Source organism: Lissotriton vulgaris, chromosome 2_1, assembly GCF_964263255.1.
Source record: "Lissotriton vulgaris chromosome 2_1, aLisVul1.2, whole genome shotgun sequence".
Classification (NCBI taxonomy): Eukaryota; Metazoa; Chordata; class Amphibia; order Caudata; family Salamandridae; genus Lissotriton; species Lissotriton vulgaris.
In genome coordinates, this window is record NC_141687.1 from 1,004,560,703 (window position 1) to 1,004,583,075 (window position 22,373).

Below are 22,373 nucleotides of genomic sequence, written 5' to 3' on the forward strand. Positions count from 1 at the left end.
TGTGCTGGCGGGCCACTTGTGAGAGGGGGCCATGTAGACGTTGAACAAGGTGGGGGTGAGTGATGAGCCCTGGGGGACGCCACAGATGATGTTGGTGGCTTCGGATCGGAAGGGTGGAGGGCAGACTCGCTGTGTTCTGCTGGAGAGGAAGGACATGGTCCATTCCAGGGCCTTCTTCTGGATTCCGGCTTCTTGGAGGCGGTGTGCGGTGGCAGACCGCGTCGAAGGCTGCTGACAGGTCCAGGAGGATGAGGGCTGAGGTTTCGCCATTGTCTAGTTGGCGCCTGATGTCTGTGGCGGCGATGAGAGCTGTCTCGGTGCTGTGGTTCTGTCTGAATCCAGACTGGGATTGGTCTAGGATGTTGTTGTCCTCGAGGTAGCGGGTCAGCTGGGTGTTGGTGATTTTCTCGATGATCTTCACCGGGAAGGGGAGCAGGGAGATGGGCCAGAAGTTCTTCAGGTCTTTGGGGTCCGCCTTGGGCTTCTTGAGGAGGGCGTTGATTTCGGCGTGCTTCCAACTTTCCGGGAATGTCGCTGTGTCGAAGGAGATGTTGATGACCTTCCGTAGCTGGGGTGCGATGGTTCCATCTGCTTTGTTGAAAACGTGGTGCGGGCATGGGTTTTATGGAGATCCTGAGTGGATGGAGTTCATGACCTTGCGTTTCTCATCGTCGTTGACGTTGTACCAGGAAGTCAGCTGGGCGATGCTGGTGGAGTTCGGGGTGGGATCATTGGAGGTCCGGGTGGATGGGGTGTTGAAGCTGTCGTGAATGTCAGCGATCTTACGGTGGAAGAAGGTGGCCAGTAAGTCGCACAGATCTTGCGAGGGCGGGACGTCGTTGGTGTTGGTGGTTGGGTTGGAGAGTTCTTTCACTGATGAAAAGTTCTTTGTTGTCGTGTGCGTTGTTGTCCATGCAGGCTTTGAAGGAAGATCTTTTAGCTGTTCTGTGAAGGTGGTGATGTCTGCGGATGGCGTCTTTGTGGGTTGCGTGGCTGTCGGGGGTGCGGTCGTGGAGCGATTTCTTCTCCAGCTTCCGGCATGTGCGTTTGGAGGACTGGAGTTCTTCGGTGAACCAGGCAGCTTTCCTGCTGGAGTTGTTGGTGAAGGGTTTCTTTAGCGGGGCGAGGGTGTTGGCGCAGTTGTCGATCCACTGTCTGAAGTTTCGGGTGGTGGCGTCTGTGTTGGTAGGGTCGGTGGGTGGGTCCTGGGCGAGGGTGGAGGACAGCTGGTTTTTGGTGACTTTGCTCCAGCAATGGGGGGGAGCTGTTGGGTGTGGTAGTGCGTGGTTGGTTTCTTGAAGGTGAAGTGGATGCATCGGTGGTCGGTCCAGTGGAGTTTGGTGGTGTGGTTGAAGGTGATGTGGGTGCTTGTGGAGAAGACGGGGTCGAGCTTGTGGCCGGCGGCGTGGGTGGGTTCGGTGACAAGTTGTCGGAGGCCAAGGTTGGCGAGGTTGTCGATCAGGGCGGTGGTGTTGGCATCGTTGTTGTTCTCGAGGTGAAAGTTCAGGTCTCTGAGGAGGATGTAGTCCATGAAGGCGAGAGCTTGGGTGCTGGTGAGGTCGGCGATGGAGTCGCTGAAGGGGGCCCGGGGTCCGGGAGGTCTGTAGATGAGAGTTCCTCTGAGGGTGGTGTTGGGGTCGGTGTGGATCAAGAAGTAAATGTGTTCGACGGAGTTGAGGCAGTCATCTGTGAGGGTGTGAACCTGGAGGGTGGACTTGTGGACGATGGCTACTCCTCCTCCGATTCCGTTGGTGCGGTCTTTGCGGGAGATCTTGTAGCAGTCCGGCATGGCTATGGCGATGTCAGGGGCCGAGGCGTTGTTCCACCATGTCTCGGTCAGAAAGGCAACGTCTGGAGCGGAGGTGCCGGGCAGATTCCAGAGCTCGACGGCGTGTTTACGTGCGGAGCGGGTGTTGAGGAGGATGCAGCGGAGGTGGTTGGGTCTGGTCCTTGAAGTTTGTTGGTCCTGTCGCAGGTGAAGTTGCAGGTGTTGCAGGAGAAGAGTCCGTGGGTGCGTTTCAGGGCGGACTGGAAGCAGCGGTGGTCTTGGCCGGTGTTGAGAGTGAGGAGGGTGTTGGTGTCGTAACGGAGTCTGGCGTCATGGCGTGTGCGGGGTCCAGGGGTTGTGGAGCTGAGTGCGGTCCAGGCACGAACGGGCGCAGACGGGCTTGCCTTTAGCGCGCCCGCTGCGTGCATCCGCTGCGCGACCATGCAGCGGTCGCAGGTATAAAGGGGAGGGGGCGGGCTAGAGGAGGAGGTGGGCGGGAGACTGGTGGCGGCGGGGCTATGGGGAAAATCACCGCTACTCGGGGCGGGAGGCGGCAAGGTGCTACGGCACTTAACAATGAGGCAGAAGGGGCAGAGCCCCGAAAATAAGAACACAGAGACACAGCACAGAACACACACTGTCAGAGCGCTAAAACCAAAGAGGCAGAGCAAAAACCTGTTGTAGAGTCGGGCGCAAGGCTCGAACTCTGCTGCTGGGCCGGGAGCTGCGGGAGATTACCGGCAGAGCTGCCGGGGAGCATGCTGACTGACCGAGGTCAGAATCACACACGCTTGGGGCAATATGATGTTTTCAATAAAGGTGTATGGCGCTTCCAATCCTTCTTGAGTCACAGAAAGTAGCAGATGCAGCAACAAAAACTTCTTACCAGTGGCAAAAGTGACCTGAGGCTGGCTCAGGTTCAATAATTCCACAAATGAGCTGTTATGTTTTTCCACCTCCCTCACATAGTGCTGTACACACACTCTTGCATTGAAAACCTACAATGCTCCGGTTTCATACCACCCATCAAAGGAATGTCAAGGGTGTAGTCTTCTGGATTTCTACAGAACTCTCTCTAGAACCAAATGTAAAAGCAGTGGTAAGAACATCACACCAAAAACTCTAGCTTTTCTATAAATGTGTTACCAGTTAGAATTACCAGTAGAAAAAAACTGGCATATTTATACCGAACCCAGTTGGCCCCCAAATCGTCAATACATGTATATCTGACTCTTTAGGGGAAAGTGTTACTCTGAAGGATCCAAAGTTCCACTGAAAGACTATTGGTAAAAGAAAAACGAAGGCATTCCATGTGCCAAATGTTAAAATCATGTTATTTCCCCATGAAGAGAAATGTGACTTGCATCACAATCATTATAGCACATTGAGGGGCATATTTATAAACATTTAGCATTGCCCTTGTTCCAAGCAAGGGACCACAAGGGCAAAGTAAAACCTAGATGAGATTTACCAAGCCACACAAGGCCAGCTTGCATGGCCTTGCTATGTCTGGTAAATTTGGTGTAACACAAGACAGCGCAAGTTGCTGCCTTGGGTAACTCTGCCTCAGGGAGGCATACCATTGAGGAGCATGGGTGTTCTCATGCATCCACCCCTGGATTTTGGCACATACCAAGATTTGCCATGGTTGGTAGACCTGAGAATGCTTTCAAATGCTACGCCTTCTCAAAATATCTGTTTTGCCCCTCGTTTTTCCTCTTTCTACGTGTGCTACAGCGAAAAAGGCTCAAAGGATTGTTTTTGTGCTGGAAGGTGGCAGTTCTTGCACAAAAACACTACTGTCTGCAACATAGGCACCCTAGGTGCCTGCATTGCTACTAGGGAGCCAAACGTACAACAGCGCAAGGAGAGTTTGCAAAGGCTTATATATTTGGTTGAGGAAGGCTACCCAGAGCATTTTTTCCTCGTACTCGTTTGCTGCTCCAGTATGAATTCAAATGGGAAATTAGGCATCATCATGATAGTACTATATATTTTTACTTGTTCCATGCTACAAAATTCATTGTGCTATTCTTTTTCATGCACACATTTGGCCAGGTTTTACCGAAATCTGTAAGGCAACAAAACTGGCAGGTCACAAAATGGGAAACATCCTTTACAACGCAACTTTTACCACGCAGTGCCTTTACGACGCAACTTTTACAACGCAAACCATTACAACGCATTGCACTGGGGGGCGCTCTAGGATAGGGAATAGGTTTAATTTACTATCCAACACCTTCCCTACTATCCACGGGGACTGGAGTTGGAATAGTAAATTAAACTATTCACTATCCAGCACCCCAAAGCACTATGCGTTTTAAAGGCATGCATTGTAAAAACCGCGTTGTAAAGGCATGCGTGGTAAAAGCATGCGTTGTAACGTCATACATCCTCACAAAATTTGTGCACAATTTGCAGTGCCAAATTGAATGCAAAAACTGTTTGTGCAAGGTTTGATATCAGTAGCCAATTAGCGGGCCAAGTACAATGAGGCAAATTTGCAGAGCTAATGCAATCACACATTTCCACAACTGTCTATAACAACAGAGGATCTTCCAAAACCAAGTCACAATTTTCCATTACGGATTTCAACAATAAAAAAATATTTCTTAACATCATTCCGCTCCGTCCTACTTTCAGGGTCTTTGTTTCTCCTCTTGGAGTATCATGTATCCCGTGAAATTTTCAATATTCGTTTTCTGGATGTTGTGGTCTCTTGTTTCTCCAATAAGGATGTTGCATTTGCGGATGTGTTAAAAATAAAAATATTCCGTTGAATAGAGCAATAAGATGTCAAAAATATGTTGAGTGGTACAAAATAAAATACGTAGGCTAATTTTGTCTAAAAAAATGTCACCTTGCTCCTCTTACAGGTCATTAAAGTTTACAGTGAAGATGATACCAGCAGAGCATTGGAAGTACCTAATGACATTCCAGCTAGGGATGTGTGCCAGCTGTTAATTCTGAAGCATCATTACATTGATGACCACAGTTGGACTCTGTTTGAACATCTTCCTCACTTGGGCCTGGGTAAGTATAAATAACGTGTAAAGCTTTTAGGGCGAAAAATGAATCAGACTTCGACAATGCGTAATTTTCTTCACTATTTAATGCAGTGTTATTCTTTTTCATTTGACAAATGCTTTTATCACAGTGCACACATGATTGGAAACGTGTTTTGATGAGATCACAATGTAGCTCTATCGTGAATGTTTATTAACACTCCTGGGAATGTGGGTGCAAATAACTATACACCAGATTTCTGATCAATTTGGCATAAAGATGAAAGATTTGTAAAAGAGTTGGAATGGATAATGGAGTACCCGAGAGTAAAGGAAAAATTGAATTTCCACGTTCTCACTACATTGTATGAATGCATTAAAAAGGATTGTGACACAGAGACAGTGCATACTAGTACCACTCTGAGCAGGTGGTAATAGCAGAGAGAGAATATCAGGCTTTGCTCACAGATGTAGATTTAAATAGAATCCTTGCCTTCCCTGAGTATTTCTGAAGGTATCGAGAGCTCTAATATCTCACAAGAGAAAGAAAGGGAAAATAGGGATGGGAAAGAAAATACACAGGAATGCTTGCTCAGGTTTAGCGTTCAGGAATCCTGGCATAAACTGACACTTGTTAGCGTTCTGATCTGCCGCTGTGACCTCGGGTGGCGGTTGTATGGAGTTTTCTAAATAAGTAAGTTATTAGCCAACAGGTCAGTGCACACTAATTACCATACAGGAGCAGGTACAGAGAGGAGTGATCCACAACCAGAGGGAGTAGCTTACTCTGATGGAAGCTTTGAGACCAGATGTCAACCAGGAGACCATCTCTGATCTCCAACACGCCAAGGAGCAGAGGACTCCAGCTCCGCAACATTAAAGTGGTTGTACAAACTGCATAAAAACAATGTAGGGTTACAAAGCCTGAAGGGAAAGGGAGAAGACTACCGGAGGTGGAAGGATGAAAACAGCAAAGATCATGGGACATATGGTTGAATGCATAAACAGAATGAAAGTGTCGAGTCAATGCAACCATGAAATTATGCCAGGCAAGGAGATTTATGCAGTGTGTTTAAGAACTGATTCTGCTACTGTTCACCATTTGTGAACCACGATCCAGGAGGATTCCACCTCTCTGATGGTTAGCAGCCCAGTGTCTCATATGTTTAAATTATGTGATTCCAAGACTGAAATGAGGAGTGATCTGGCACCGCTGTGCTGTATACCAAAGGTCTGAGCAGGTTTGGTAGTGAAGAACTGGCCACCTCGCTACTGAACTGAAATTCTAAGAGAGAGGAATAGACAAATAGATCTTACCCCATCATATTTGCAAATTCATCATTGGTTGCAAAATGGGAAGATTGTCTAAATGTTTTAGGAATTATATATTGTTTAAAGTAATGTTTTTTTCCTTGAAGTTAGAGATGGTTGGGGCCACAAGACCACTGGCATTTCCATTTAAATGCAATGTGTTTAAATGTTAAAGGAAAGTGTGATACCTATATAGAAGTATAAAATATGTAATACAATCGTCTTTTGGGTGTTGTGAAAACAATTACTTATATAACAGAAGTCACAACAAGTTTTTCTATTTATGCTTGTATTTATTTATTTGCTGCTTTTTATAGTGAAAATAGGACATTGACCAGGCTTGAGACCACTTCAGAACATGCTAATCATCGAAAAGCATACATAAATCACATATAATTAGCTATATGCATGTTTTTTTACGTATGAGACACAGTGATCATTTAGCAATCATCGACAAGCTAGATAGTATTGGATGGACACAGAAGTTCTCCCCGAGCTCTTCAAGCGTATAAAATGTTCAGTGCATATATTCTTGTCCAAAGAATTAGTTATATAAGTGCAGAAGCAATACAAATATTCTTTTCTTCCTTTAACAAAGCGAAGTATCCATGTAAAAAATATCCAATTGAAGAACACAAAACTCAGGTATCCATCTTGGAAAGTATATCCAGAAGTAGTTTAATAATTATCTTCCAAAAGACTTCCTTAGCAGCCAACACGTGTTTCGTCACACATTTTTTTCCATGCATCCATGACTTCATCAGGGCTCAGAAAAATATAATAACTCTTCACAAAGATTATTATTCCATGTGTTTTGATCGCAAAAGTAATCAATGTAAATCAGAGTATTCACCAATATGCTCAGTGTTCCGCGTATCGCTTCGGAGGCACGCAGTATACCGTAAACTCGAACCCTTCGAGTTTACGGGATACTGCGTGCCTTGGAAGCGATACACGTACTCGTGTTCGCAAATGGTGACTTTAAAGACCACGTTATAGAGATCGCAGATTATCTTCTTTTGGGACCAGTTAATATTATCGGAATCAGTAACGGAGTAGAGAAACTGAGGAGGTGACTTTACGTCCACGTTATAAAAATTGCGGACTATTCTGTTTTATTTAGGAATGGTTTTAGTTTCCCCAGGTAGCTTAGATGGAAACGGGCGTTCTTTGCCATTGTGTTGATATGTGCAATCATGGTCAGATTTTTGTCAAGAGTAATTCCCAAAAATTTAGTGGAGTCGACAATCTTCGGGGTACATTTTATAGCAGTGATAAGGTTGGACTATTCTGCTATCTTAAATTTACTTTTCTGAGGTGTAATCAGTAAGAATTCCGTTTTCTGCTGATGTAGCTTCAGGTGATTCATGGTTAGCCTTTGGAGGGTTCTCGTTAGGGCTTGGTTCATAGTTTTTATATCTCCTGTTGATGCCACCTTGATATACAGCTGCGTGTCATCTATGTACATATGGAATGAAATGTTCGCTTTTTGTAGTATAACCCTTAGTGGTTCTACATAAAGATTGAAAAGTGCTGGGGATAACATTGAACCTTGTGGAACTCCAATTGTATTTCTGTTAAAATCTGATAGGGTTTGGTTGACAATGAATTTTTGTGATCTATTCTCTTGGAAGGAGCTGAACTACTTTAGGACTGTACCATCTAGCCCTATTCTGTTTTTCAACCTATACAGAATTTTGGCATGGTTTACCGTGTCAAAAGCAGACGACAAGTCCAACAATATTTGGAGACATGTGTCGTTGTGGTCGAAAGCCAGTAATGCGTCATCTAATATTTGCAGATTGCAGTTTCTGTACTATGGTTCGGTCTGCACCCAGATTGGCAATCATTTAGTAGATTGAAATCTGAAATGTGAAGCCTCAATTGTTGTTGGACACATTTTTCCAGAACTTTTGCAAGCATGGGAATGTTAGTTACAGGTCTGAAGTTGTTTGCATCAGAAGGGTTTTCTGTTGTTTTTTTTAAGAACAACAATGACTTGCCCTGTTTTTAGGCAGTCCGGTATTTTGCCTTGTGATAACGAGGCATTTATGATCTTAGTCCAAGACGGGATTAACAGGTGGTTTAGAGAAGACCAGCACTTTGCTGGTAGGGGGTCCTTATAGTGGTTGTTAGGTTTAGTGGATGACATGATCTTTGAGATTTCTAATTCACAGATTTTTTTAAATTCTGTCCATCGAGCATTGTTTTTTGGTTTGTCCAATTCTTGTTGGAGCTGAGGTTCATCTGAGGAACCCTTCTCCTTTTCAAAGTCTTCAGCTGATTTTTTGAGTTCCCTCTCCAGTGTGTTAGCTTTGTCGGTAAAGGAGACGGAGAAATCCTCACTATTCAAGCCTGTTTTGATGATGACCAGTGCTGATTTGGCAGATTTATTTGATTGTTCTTTAAGTATATCAAATAGTTTCCTTGGTCTATTTAATGCATTGGCCAATTCTTTCCTAAAAAAGTATTTTTTAGATTTAAGGATGCTTTTGTTATAAGCTTTCCTGGATTGTCTCAGTTGGCTTCAGTGGGGTGAGGTAGGGTATTGACGCCATTTGCGCTCTGAGAGTCTGAGTGATCGGCTTACCTCATTTAGGGAACTATTGAATCACAGAGTTTTATCTTTGTCAGAGATCCATTTCAGTTTTAGAGGGGCTAATTCCTCGATGATGCTTGACATTGACTTGTTATAATGCAAAGTGAGTTCACTGAAGTCAACCATGTTCTTGGGTGGCTGCAACTCTCTTTCACAGCGAGCTGCTATGTTTTCCAAGTTGATTCCTCTAGTGTTCATGGTCAATTTATTTGGCTTATTAGTTTGTGAGGTCGATTTTGTTTTTCTCAAGGGAATTTCAAATGTAATTATGTGATGATCAGACGAATCGCATGGTGTGATTATAATATTCTCGATTGCTTTTTCTTTGGCTATGATCCAGTCTAAGGTTGAACCTTTGGAGTGGGTGGGGAGATGACATCCCTGGACTAAACATTGCTCTTCCAGGAAGGTTTTAAGGAGTGTGATTTGATTGTCAGCCTGATCCTCCCAGTGAATATTGAAGTCACCTAAGAAGATATTTGACTGAGGACTAGAGTTGATGGTAATGATTTGCATCAATTGGTCTAGGAACTTGGTCTTTGTACCAGGCGGGTGGTAGAATGTATGGCCTTTTACAGTTTTGGTTGTCTGCTGATCTTAAAGACATGCCTAGATATTTGCAAGACTCTAAAGGGTCCGAATGAATTTTGGTAATAGTATTGTCTGTAAGCATGGGCGAATTTTGCGAATCTCGCGTTCGCGAATTTTGCGGATTTGCGAACTCGCAATCCGCAAAATCCGCAAATTCTCGCGAATTTGCGGGTTTTTTTTTTGTGTTCGCGCGGGTTTCTGCCAGTTTGCGAGGGTTTTGTACAATTTCGCGAACGCGAACTTACCTGTCGGGTCGCAAGTTTTGCGAACTTGTTGTTTCTACGTGTCCAGCTTGTTTGGGACACTCTTCTTCATCACTGCCACCCTCTGTCACCACTGCCACTCTCTGACTACTCATGCCACCCTCTGGCCCACCCATGCCACCCTCTGTTTCATCACAGCACCCTCTGGTTGTCCAGTGTACATTATTGTGCCAAAGCAAAGCACACCTTCCCTGCCTCAAGTGACATGAATTAATTTGGGGCTGATTAATGTGTCACAGAATATTTTTTTAGCTGGCACCTGCTTCCTTAGTGCTTCCTGATTAGTGATCTTTTGCACTTGCTAAGTGATTTCATTGTTGCAAAATTAGTTACAACACCTGCCCTGACCCAACTGACAATAATGAATTAGGGGCTGATTAATGTGTCACTGGATTTGAACTTCCAGCCTGGCTCCTGCTTGTCTCCCTTAGCTGTAATTCAGGACCTTTGTGGCATATGTGTAACTATTCTGAGGGTCAGAGCAGGGTCACATAATAGTTGCAAGTAGGCAACTGAACTCTGGAGGGGCCCCTCAGGAAGCACTACAGGAAATGGCTACTAATGATGAGCTTGAACTTTTGAACCTGGTAAGTAGTTTCAGTTTTGCTAAGATCGTATTTCTGCAATTTAGCGCTTATTTGCGGGACGCGAAGTTAAACTGGGAAGCCGCGAACTCACGCGAACAGTGCGAGCAAGCCATAAAATCCGCTGCTCGCGGATTTGCGGATTTTGCGGGAAATTCGCGAATCTCGCGGATTGCGAATTTACCGAAAATCCGCAAAATCCGCGAGCGGAACGGATTTTCCGCCCATACTTAATTGTATGACCTATGAATACAAGCAATGCCTCCACCCAATCTGACTTGTCTGTGCAGTCTCATAATTTTGTAGTTTGGGGGGACTAACAGGTCTAAGCATGGGGAAGACGAGTCGGAAAGCCAGGTTTCGGTAAAGATGGTTACGTCAATTTCATGATTCAGTATGAGGTCAGCTATGTCCGCCGCGTGTTTGTTTGCTGAGCTACAGTTGAGGAATATGCAACGAAAATGTTTCTGGGAGTTGGTCATTGGCGGAACAGACATTTCAGTCATTAGTGTCACCATCTTTAGGTTGCTCACATTAGTCCTTCTATTTTTAGCCGGGGATGTTCTATCCCTATTTGATACAATAGTTTGGATAGCGTTTTCGCCTATCTTAGTTTGCGAAGTGTGAATAGGATCAGATGTAGACAGAATGGATGCTAACTCACTGTCTATCAGATAGTTGAGTTGCGTGCGTGGGTGGCAAATTCTGTTTGACGACGCCATAGGGGTGAAACAGCGATTAACATTTGTTACAAAAGAGGAAGACTGAAGAGCCTCCATTTTTGCCAGCCAATTTTCTGATAAGCACAGCAGGTTCTTCATATCTCTGATGGCGGCAAGCATGGCTTTGTAGGTCTTGCAACATTGTGAACTGAGTTAATTAAGATCCCCATTTGTTTGTGTGGTTCTAGTCTTTTCCGAGTCTAGCCTATTATGTAAAGTGGTTGTGGGTTTCGTCCCTATTGGGGGGCTAGCTTTGCACATCTCTGCTGGATCTGTGCCTGTTTTATTGAGACTGGAACCGGATCTGAAATTCCCTGTGCAGGTCACATGCGTTCCTCTCCAGTTAAATTGTTTGACTTGTGTGTTTTCCAACCTGCTTACAGATCCTGTCAGCTGGTCAGGTTTAAAGTCAGGCGCAGTAGGGGAGCTAGAATCTATGGGTGAAGTAACTAATGCTAGTTGAGTGTTGAGGCCCCTGTCTTCTGGCTTGTTGGTTTCATGATTCACTTCCTGGGGCTCATCGTTAGTGGAAGTGCCTTTTAATGCCACCTCATGAACCATCTGTTGGGATTCAATCGCCCTGGCAGTTCCTGTTTCGCCATCGTTCGGGGCAATGAGTTCCAGAAGTAACAATTGGGGTTCAACATTGAGGTTTATGTAACCTAACGCCCTATCTCTTCTATTAGTATTATCCTGCCCTATCCTGTCTACCTTATTCAATGGGAGGGGCTCTTCATTAGTGTTAATGTCATCCAGTGCTATAGTTTGATTAGACTGTTGGGGATCCCTCGCACTGCCTAATTTCGACACAGCCGGTTGGTTCCCCTGTGCGTCAATGACTTGATAGTTCATATTAGGTTGGTTACTTCCTGAGGTGGGACCGCTGTGAACAAGGTTTTTTAATGTAGCGAAAAATTCGTCAAAGCGTTCTAGATCTTTGTTGGCAGCTTGGATGAGAATCGTTCCATTTTTATAGCATGTTATATTTAATGTTGCTCTTAGTTTTCGAGAAGGTGTAAAGAGCAACTCCGTTCCATAGGGAATGTTTTTTGATTCCTTGATTCCAGCAAATTATTTAAAGTATTTCTCCATTTGGCCATTTTAGTAGTAAAGAAGATAAGGTCATTAAAAATCATACATTTTTTTAAGTTGAAGGAGAGATCTCGTATTAGCATTTCTGGATTAGATCTGAGAAGGTTTTGTTTAAAAGCTTTGGATGCATTTTTAGTGAGTCTGGGCGGGTAAATTATTGAGAGTGAATTAATTCCTACAAATTTAAGATGATACCCTGCCATGGTTCAGAAAGCAGTATATTTGTTATTAGAAATGTTCTGCCCCTACCAAGATGGCTTCCCCTACAGCCACAGACTGGAGTGTAGACCTTTGTCCCTGTTAATGGATCAGATTCCTTAAAGAAACAGTCCTCTTTTGGTTTCCACTCAATCTTCATTAGATTAAGTCCTCTGTTTACTCCTATTCCGCAAAACCCTTGAAGCAGTTCACTGGAACTTACTAATTGCGCTAGTCTTATCTCTATTTTAGTCCAACACCATTTTGTACTTTACTAGATAGAGTTTCGTACCAACTATCAGTTATCCCACCAAAAAATGGTGGCATCATCTTCCAATACATCAAATGATAAACATCCTGGGTGATATTCCAGGAAAGAAACACATTTATTGGGTGCTAAATGGTCGGCACTTTAGGGGTCTAGCATTTCTGTTACTCAACCACCTCCGGTAGCATGGCAGCGCTACTCCACAATCAATTCCTGATGCATGTGACAAAGACCACCCATGATAACTGGGGTAGATTTACACATTTACAATGGTGGAGGGTATGGTAGGTACAAACCATGGCTGTTGTTCCCTGTATATGCACTGCCAACTCTGGTGAGAGACACTCTAGAACAACACATATACTGAAGTCTCTGACAGGGCTCCTAATTATTAGGGTGACTTCAATTGATCATGTACATTCACAACAATGTTAGCGTACAGTCTAAAACTCATATATCCCCATTACTAGCATGATGGGCCACTTCCCTTGCCCTTGTGGACACATGGCAAGCAATTTACCCTTCAGACATCCAATTCACACACTACTCACATGATCACAACTCGTCAGCATGATTGAACCATATCTTTATCCCATCCACTCCTATTAGCTACAGGCCAGGTTCGCGGCTACTTCCTCAAGCCCTGACTAATCAAGCTCTAATGGCGACTTTGCAGACTACACCAGAAACCACATCGAGGAGTATTTCACACTTAATGTTGACTCTGTCTCTTTCCCTTTCCTGCTGTGGGAGGCATTCAAAGCAAGCCACAAAGGACGGATGATATACTGCCAAACAACCACCAAAAAACTGAAGAATAAAGAGGTAACCAACCTGGAAACACAGATGGCAAATGCAGAGGTTTGACTTATGAGTTCCAACAATAACCAGCTACAACACTCTTTCGCTCAGAGAAAAACGGATGGACACCACTGCCTCAGTTGAAATCTCCTTACAATTCCAAATATATGAGATCGGTATCAAATCCAGTCAAGTTCGGCATTGGCTGGTCAGCAGGGACCTACCCATGAAATTCATTTTGGGCCTGAATAATCTAGAAGGTGTGCATGCTATGGACCAGGAGATTGCGTGCTACTTTGACCCCAGATATGCAGCGATGGACCCTCCGATGTTTGAAAGAGAAAACTCAATTGTGGAAGACCTACCTATACAAACCCTCCCCAGGTGGATCACTGACAGATGGAGGATCTGCTCAGTGTGGCCAAAATATGTGAGGCCATAGATGGACTACCACATTGGAAAATTCTGGATCTCAATGGGTTCCCCATAGAGATGTTCCGGGTGGACGTGTCACTCCTCATCCCACACCTCCTCAAAATGTACGAAGAGGCCTGCAAAGAGGCATGTGAAACTGGGATGCCATCACGGGACCTCCTTGGTGCCACCATACCCGTCATAATGAAACCAAGTGAACCACCTGATGACTGCGGCTTCTATCAACCCATAGTCTTTATAAATCTAGAGGCTAAGATACTGGTCAAAGTATTGCCCTATAGACCATTGACAGTAATCAGAGACCTGGTTGCCTATGACCAGAATGGTTTTCTACCAAGCCATAGCACCAGGCATTACCTTTAACAGCTATACGCAATCTTAGCTAACTCTGACGCTTCCAGGGGACTCAAGCCCTAGTCTCCATTGAATTTGAAAATGCCTTCCACTAAATACATTAGCCCTTTATGTTTCACCTCCTTGAGAGGATAAACTTCAGCCTCATTTTTCAATGCTACATGCCGCTACTGTACATGGAGCCCTGGGCACTTGTTGAGGTGAGCAGTACTTTTCCCGCTGCCCTCCATATCCAGAGAGGCACCAGACAGGGATGCCCCTTATCCCCACTCCTGTTCTCACTATTGATCAAACCCCTGTCAGAAAGGATCCGCTGAGATATGCAACTTAGCAGGCTCTTCTGCCCATCTGGGAGGAGAGGCAGACCCTCCTTACAAGCAGAACATTTTCTGGTGAACTTTAATGACTTCCCCCAAATGACCCCCAATTAATGGAAATGCTATGCATTTATGGTGAGGGTTCAGACCTGTCAGAGATTTGGTTAAAGACTATATACTTTCCAGTGTCCGGAAACCAATATGATTACCAGCACTCTAATCCCCTGAGCTGGGCTCCTGGGCACTTCAAATATCTGTTCATCCAGGTAACCTTAGGCAAACAGCTGTAATGGCACCTCAACATTGCACTGTTAATTTCCTGAATAAAACAGAACACATGTTTGACAAGGAGAGAGGTAGGGAGAGTAGATTGACACTCTTGTTCCCCGGTTAATAATCAATAATCAAAAGAAGAGTGTCTTCAAAGTAGGCTAGGCCACGGTAGGGAGCACGAAAAACAACCACACTGGGATGTTGAAGAAAGCCCTCACTCACCACCTAGTGATGACATGCTTCATCATCGGGCCCCACCAAAGAGACCTAGTGTCTCTTTGGTGTGCTGCAGCGCCAGTTTTACTGCGGAGTGGGATGGTGAGTTCAGGACGTGTTGAGTGCAATTAGATTAGTGAGTGGTGAAGGTAGTAAAATTGTCAGTAGTGTGTCTGAAGTAATTATTTTATTCTATGACCACTAAAGACAGAGATTTTAAAATATGTGTAAGGAAACAGTCCACTTTAATTGAGTGGTGGGTTCCTATACGTTAGTCAACATGTTTCTGGCCTACGTCGCCCTCGAACCAGACCGAGGGTGCAAAGCGTCAAGGGCGGTGTGCCGAATACGCTTCCACCCCCCTCCTGAGACCCATGGTGTTTGATCCTAATACCTATAAAGTGCAGAAAACGAAAAGTAGAAGCCTCCTAAACCAGGATTAATTAGGAAGAGTTTGTTCCTTCCTAATTTTTTTGCACTTTTTCACTTTTAATTTATTTTCACTTTCACGCCCCTAGGTAAGGGTGGGCCTTAGCGCGCCCATACCGCCAGGGTTTATCACACACAGTCCTGAAGAATTGCCGGGTAAATTCACACCGTTTCGATGGCAAGGAACATGTTGACTAACGTATAGGAACCCACCACTCAATTAAAGTGGACTGTTTCCTTACACATATTTTAAAATCTCTGTCTTTAGTGGTCATAGAATAAAATAATTACTTCAGACACACTACTGACAATTTTACTACCTTCACCACTCACTAATCTAATTGCACTCAACACGTCCTGAACTCACCATCCCGCTCCGCAGTAAAACTGGCGTTGCAGCACACCAAAGAGACACTCGGTCTCTTTGGTGGGGCCCGATGATGAAGCATGTCATCACTAGGTGGTGAGTGAGGGCTTTCTTCAACATCCCAGTGTGGTTGTTTTTTGTGCTCCCTACCGTGGCCTAGCCTACTTTGAAGACACTCTTCTTTTGATTATTAAAACAGGACACAGACACGTGAGACTCTCTGTTGCTCAATATAGCAAACAGGGGGAGAATGTGTTCGTGATGTTCTCTCCCCCCTAGATGATTTACACTGTGCAAGATCCCCCCCAAAGTCCTGCAACCTTCCTCCAAACTATATGCACTACACTGCTATGGTTCCTTTGGGCAGGAAAGCAATCATGCATCTTGCACAGGAAATGTTTGTGCCACCTTACAAAAGAGCACTAGAGTTAGCCGACATGGAAGAGAATGGTCTGTGGTTGCTGCATCGGACCTGTACAGTAAAGGGAGCAACCCGCCAATGGCTGCAGGGTACACCATAGGCTGCAGGTACAATGACCAGTCCTAGGTACAGCTGGTGTCCTTGAGTGCTTCCTGTCGTCCAGCCTCCTCCGTCCTCATGCGCACAGATGTCTATTCCCCAGTGCCCGGGGCTGTGCACTCCTGACACTCCGCTGGTGTTGTTGCCCAAGTTAGGTAGGCGGGGACACTCCTGCGGCAGAGTGAGCCCTCCACCATGTGATCGACTTGCGGTGGCTTGGCTACAGAGCTGAGAGGATCTGAGCCCCTGAAGCTGAAGGGGAATGGCTCGGCGCTGGCTGCTCCTCCCTCCCCAGGGCTTAGCTTCAGATCCAGATGGGTTTGGTGGGGGAGACCCCAGCCCGCTGCTGCTGGACTTCCAGAGCTTGATCAGCCAGACTGCTGGTGCCTGGGCAGCTGTGACAATGACACAGTACATTTCCTGCTCTGACCCACAGGGGGCCTGGTATACCTCCCTCGCACAACCTGAGCCAGAGTCTTGGTCTGTGGCAGCACCCTGCCCAAGCCAAGGTCTCACATCTGAGGGATGACTTCCAGTGCATGAGAGGAAGTACCAGATCCGGGAGGGCCTAGTGCAGAACATGGTCAGCATTGCAAGATACGCGGAATCCTAGTTGTATGTGACTTCATTTATCCACTGATGCGTGCGTAGAACCTTCCCTGGCAATGTGAGATATCAATGTGCAAAATCTGTCCCACTGAATGGAATGATTTCACTGTGAGTCTGTAAGAATTGCTTGTCTTTCTGTTTATAGTGCTGCATGACCCTATTTTGAGGTCTATTTAATATAAGCTTCTTTGATTGCATTGGGCGAAACTCCGCGGAATTCCGCTAACTCCACGAAATTCCACAGATGGAAACTTCACGAGTTCCACCCACCCCAAACATGGAACCATAGACCTTCTTTCACATGATATAGACATGTCCCGTGATGAAAACATAATGGTACCATATCCACGCGACCCTTTCAAATCTGTTCGGCAGGACCATTGTAGCAGACCCCAGGATGACACTTCTTGGAGTGATGGAGGGAAAGGGAGGTCCTCGGGCCCTGAGAACTTTGGTAGCGCATGGTCTAATATTAGCATGGACTATTACTAGCCGAACGAAATATAGCATGAAACTGCCGTTTTTCCAAGGCACCCCTGTGCGAGAATTGATCAACGGGATGGGCTGGTGCGCCATAGCAGAAAAACATGTTTATAAATCCAGGGTTGCCCCAGCAAACATATAAAGATGTGTGTCATTTAGCTAGAATATCCCATTATAGCAGATGTGTAGTGTACAATTCCTACTAATGAGTGTGATGCACCATTTGCCTTGTACCAATGTTGATGGTAGTGTGCTGCCTGTTTCTTTGGTTCTCCTTACGGCATTATATTTAGAAAATGTATATGGCTAAAAAAATTGAAACTATGTGTAAAAAATTGGAGTATGGACATTTGGTTAAACTAATTCTCCCTAAAGCAGGTAGAGGAAGATTAGTCCACTGTTTCAAATATGTACTAGCATCTTAAAAACGAAATGCTCTCAGACTTTTTCTGAGCTATATTTATTGTGAACACCTTTTCACAGTTATATTTATATCCAGACTGATTCCCTGAATCAGCAACAGTTTGAAATACTGTTGATTATCTATGCAGCTGTTAAAGTGGACACCTACATGCCCGTTTAGACATTCAAGACTTTAAAACTGTAAATAATCTGATTATAAATATGTTTAGTTTCTGTGGTTAAAGGGTAGATAGTGTTGTACGGGTTCAAGGGGCGTACCATAATGTCTAGAAGACAGAGTGCACCCATCTAGCGTGCAGCTCCTATTGGAGTAGACTTCTGACACGACGTTACTCACAACTATTGCTGCTTGCAAGCCTTTATATATGCAGTTAACTGTAATAATGATAGATACAGGAGCTTTTTTTGAGTGTCACATCACAAAAAGTTGATTAGTTGCCAACTTTAGGGCATATTAGCAAGGGCAATATTGCCGCTTTAGCAGTATTTTTTGCCGCTAAAGCAGCAATATTTTCATTGCCCTATCAGCAAGCTGTCGCTAACAGCAGTCAGCGACAGCTTTCAGGTGATAGCAACCGGTTTGGGGCCCGCTTTGCATGTCAGCGATATTTATCGCTAATGACATTCAAAGTGGGTGTACCCAGACTGTTAGCGACTGAAAGCAGTCGCTAACACAGCTATCGCCTATTAGCAACGCAGGGGAAGCCATAAAAAAAGTTGTGCTAAGTCCGAATATTGCTAGAATCTAACGCCTGCTAAAAACATGACTTACCTGTTTTTTCAATGGGAAGTGGATTGTCAGGCTAAGTCCTCATTGGCGTTAATGCGTGAATCTCGCTGGATTTCCAGCGATATTCAGGCATTTCGCCGTTATTAGTGGATAAATTAGCACGATGGAGATAAACGTTGCTAATAGCATGTTTTCACGGCTAACATATCCAGCGATAGGCAGCGATAACAATAAACGCACTAAGCGCGTTTTGCGATAGATATCGCAATTCCTTGCTAACATGCCCCTTTTGTTTTGCCCTTTAACTATTAATTTTTTTGTTTCACTGATACACACTTCCAAACAAAAAAATGCAATTGCGTTGACTTGCACGGTGTTTTTCTCTCTGTATATAGGGGCCATTTTTTGCTTTCCTAGCCTGGGCCCTTCTGCCTTTTATTGCCAATCAAGGTAGGGAAATTGAATGGAAGAAAGATAAGTTGCCAGTACATTAAAAAGGCCCGGGTGCTCAGGTTATTTTGTCTGCCCGGATGCCATATATTGTAAACATGTGTACGGAAAGTCAGCGATGGCCACCTTTCCCTAAATAGGGTGCATTAGTAACCTTACCCCAAATAGGGAGCGTCGACTCACACTGTGACCTGGTGGTCAGAAATCGGCCATATTGCCTGATCAAGGTTTTCCAATGGTGGAGCCACCTCAGGTTCAGCCTTTAGAAAGCCCGGTGGTTCACATAACTCTAGAAGAGGAGTTGGAAACTCAAGTTTGCTGGGGCGAAATCATTACTAATTTAAGGTTGTTCTCCTGACTGCCAAGCTCTCAATGAAGTGAAATTCTAAACATATAAAGCGCATAATGAAAATGCAAGGAGGACTTATTTGGCTATCTTAATTACTCAGCATATTCAGGATCGGAGATACATTGTAGCATTTGTGCAATCTTGCAAAAAACACCTCTAGGGTTATCTTCCTAATTTGCTACCCAATACAGTCTAGAAACATTTTCATCTATTAGCTTTAAGTCCTTGTGTGTAATATGGGTTCTGCAAGACTGCCATATCAATTTGCTTTAATTTCAAATTACTGGGTGGTCCATCTCCATCTGCTATATAACTGCAAGCCATTAATTGTATGAACCTTGTTTATAAACCTAAGCATTTCAGAGGTATAAGAAAGTCATGACTATAGTTAAAAAGACATATTATAATAATGCTTTGAAATGTCTTTGTCTGATATCTGTGTCCCACTTGCAACTTACTCTAACGATTGTCCCCTTGATACACACATGTACAACCCTTTGATCACCACTATTCCTCTACTTGCTCCCCACTCTCTGAAACCCACCCACAAAGCCTGATGTACCCCCTTACCTACCTTGCTACAGTACTTTGCAGGCCATTGCCTTGTGGGGGTATGCTACTATTTCAACTTCCAATCTTGAAGAGAAAAAGAAACAGAATTACTTTATATCATCCTTATCCCTTTTCTTAATTTTAGCTGCTTTGTACGAAACCTCATTCTCCTCCCACAGTGTAAAAGACATCAGCCAAAAACTAATATGTATGTATATATGTATGTATGTGGCATTTCTATAGGAAAAGCCTAGACCCAGAGCCAATGGAGTGTTTTACAGCGTTGAGTACGACAGCTAAACTCATCCCCTTAAAATGTGCATCAGCTAATTTTCTAGCATAGATTGTGTTCTCTATGCACAGCTCATTGCCCAATGCATCTCTAGTGGCGCTATCTGTACTTGTTCGTTCTTGTGTCATGGACATTCTACACCCATCAGCCGGTAGTGAGTGAGGCGAGCCTTGAGGACCGGGGGGGAGTCCTGCTCACTCGCCCGCCCGTCGGCCGGCCAGTCACAGTGTCAGCTAAGGTGCCAGGTGCCAGGTGCAAGGTGCCAGCCAGACGCCGGTGAGTTAAGCACGAGAGCGCCATCCGCCCACACGAAGTTGAGCACACAGAGGTGTTGGCGGAGCCCCGAAACAGAGAAGAGTAGAGATGAGCAGCGAGTGAAGGGCTGTAACGGCCGTTAACCGAGGATTACTACGGTCATACCATAGAACTAACAGCAGAGATACTGCCCCGTGTTAGAACTGCAGGCAGTGGAGTGAGCTCAGAGTGCACGTCTCCCCCTGGGGAACCAGGCACGTCTCTCCAAGCTTTCCTTTCAGCTGCTGGCGGCGGAGAAAACATCCAAAACGAAAAGACAGGAGACTAAAGCCCCCTACTGGCAGATGGTGCCACGGCTAGTACCACGAGGGGTAATTTGGTATCTTATTTGGCATCCTTTGGCGTCTTTGGGGGCTCTCCAGCAGAGGGAGAGGGAGAGGAAGGCGAAATCCAGTATAGCTCTCGCAAAGACCCCATTGAGGCGTTACTGTTGGCAGGAGCTGCAGAGGCAGAGGCAGGAGCAGGCAGGAGCCATAGAAGCCACAAAAGCCTCCTTTTAGCAAACTGGATCTAACAGCTGCACATATCAGCTGCCCCTCACTTCACATCACAGGTGACCGAGTGATCAGGTGAGAGGGCAAGGGGGGCTGTGCAGCACGGCGCTAAGAAAGCCACTAAACCCGCTAAGAAAGCCACTGAACCCCTTAAGGATTTTAAGGACAGACAGCTGCAGTAGGAGCAGACAGTTGTCTAGAGAATAAAGGGCTCAGAATACATACAGAGCATACAGAGCATATACAAACATAAACATTCAAAACCCTTCTTTAAATAGGCTGAGCTGCAGTTCTGGAAGATTCGCTTCAGCGGTGTTGAGCCTTGTATTCACACTGACTTAAGAAAAAGCAAATAGCACTATAGTATTAACATCGCAACCCCACTGTCAGATCTAACTCTCGCCCCGTACCCTCCCCGACGGCAGCTGCCCTAACTCTGGGGTAGACGGGCTTGGGAGGGCAAGGGTGAGCTGAAGGGTAGGACCAATGGCAGAAGATTGAAGGCTGTACAAAGGCTGTACAAAGGCAGAAGAGCGATTATCTGAACTCCACCACTTTTTTCATCAATTTTGGCCACCATCAATCATTTTCTTAAATTTGGGAGTGCAGCCCTAAGTGATATATTGGCATCAAAGCAAGCAGGGATGCGTTCTGGGAAGATAAGATCATCAGGTACCCAGACTAAAAAGGCACGCAAAACCCAAGCGCTTAAGTTACAAAAAAACATTAAAGCACAGACAAAGGGATTAAACCAAATCCAAACTCTAATCTCACCAATTGCACGGATGTTTGAAAAGTCAACAAAAATACCACAGAAATTTGACTTCCTGACCGATCCTACCGGGGTTTTATTGTCAATGGTATCAGACACATCTAAACATCAATTACAAATCCCAATTGAACCATCAAGTCTCCTTGAAGAAAAAGGTATGGACATAGAAGATCTAGAGAATGGAAAAATTTTAAACGAAGAAATGAACTTAAAGTGCGCAGCAAGTGAAACATTGAACCTCGATAGAGACCCTATAGATCATACTACAAAGCACGAATTACAGCTAAATGACGCAGATCCGACTGGCATTATTAAAAGAGAGATCGGTGACCCAATACTAACTACTCCTATGCGTCAACAACCCAAAGACTTGAAAAGGTCAATACCATTAGAGATTAATGTGGACATTATAACTAAGAGGAAACTCCATGAAACAAGCAATAAGGTTACTGACAGCACGACAGCATTGGCAGCAGTTTCTCCACATTCAAACAAGCTCGAATGGGAACCCAGGAATATTGCACGGGAAACGTTACTACAATCACCAGCGGAGGTCGAAGTTGGTAAAACTAAAAAACGGAAATTGCTTGAATTAAGAAACAATGACTTGGAGATATCAAAAAGCCAAGTGGTAGAACCTACACCGATAAAAATTCTTGAAACCAATTACTCAACTTACAGGGAAAGGGAGCAAATCTGTGCGACCCCGAAAAACGGGGATGTCACTTGTCCAATTAAAGATTATAACACCATAAAAGAGGCAAAGGAAAAAAGCGATTCTGGAGCTACAT

General features: G+C 44.7%; 1 protein-coding gene across 1 annotated transcript in view; it reads left to right on the top strand.

Annotated features, from left to right (window-relative positions):
- GRB14 (growth factor receptor bound protein 14) overlaps window positions 1-22,373 on the top strand; it is a 708,169-nt gene that overhangs the window by 177,601 nt on the left and 508,195 nt on the right. Inside the window, exon 2 of the mRNA XM_086956601.1 lies at window positions 4,645-4,801. Within this exon, the coding sequence (XP_086812727.1) occupies window positions 4,645-4,801 (157 nt within the window). The remainder of the gene's footprint in view (window positions 1-4,644; window positions 4,802-22,373) is intronic.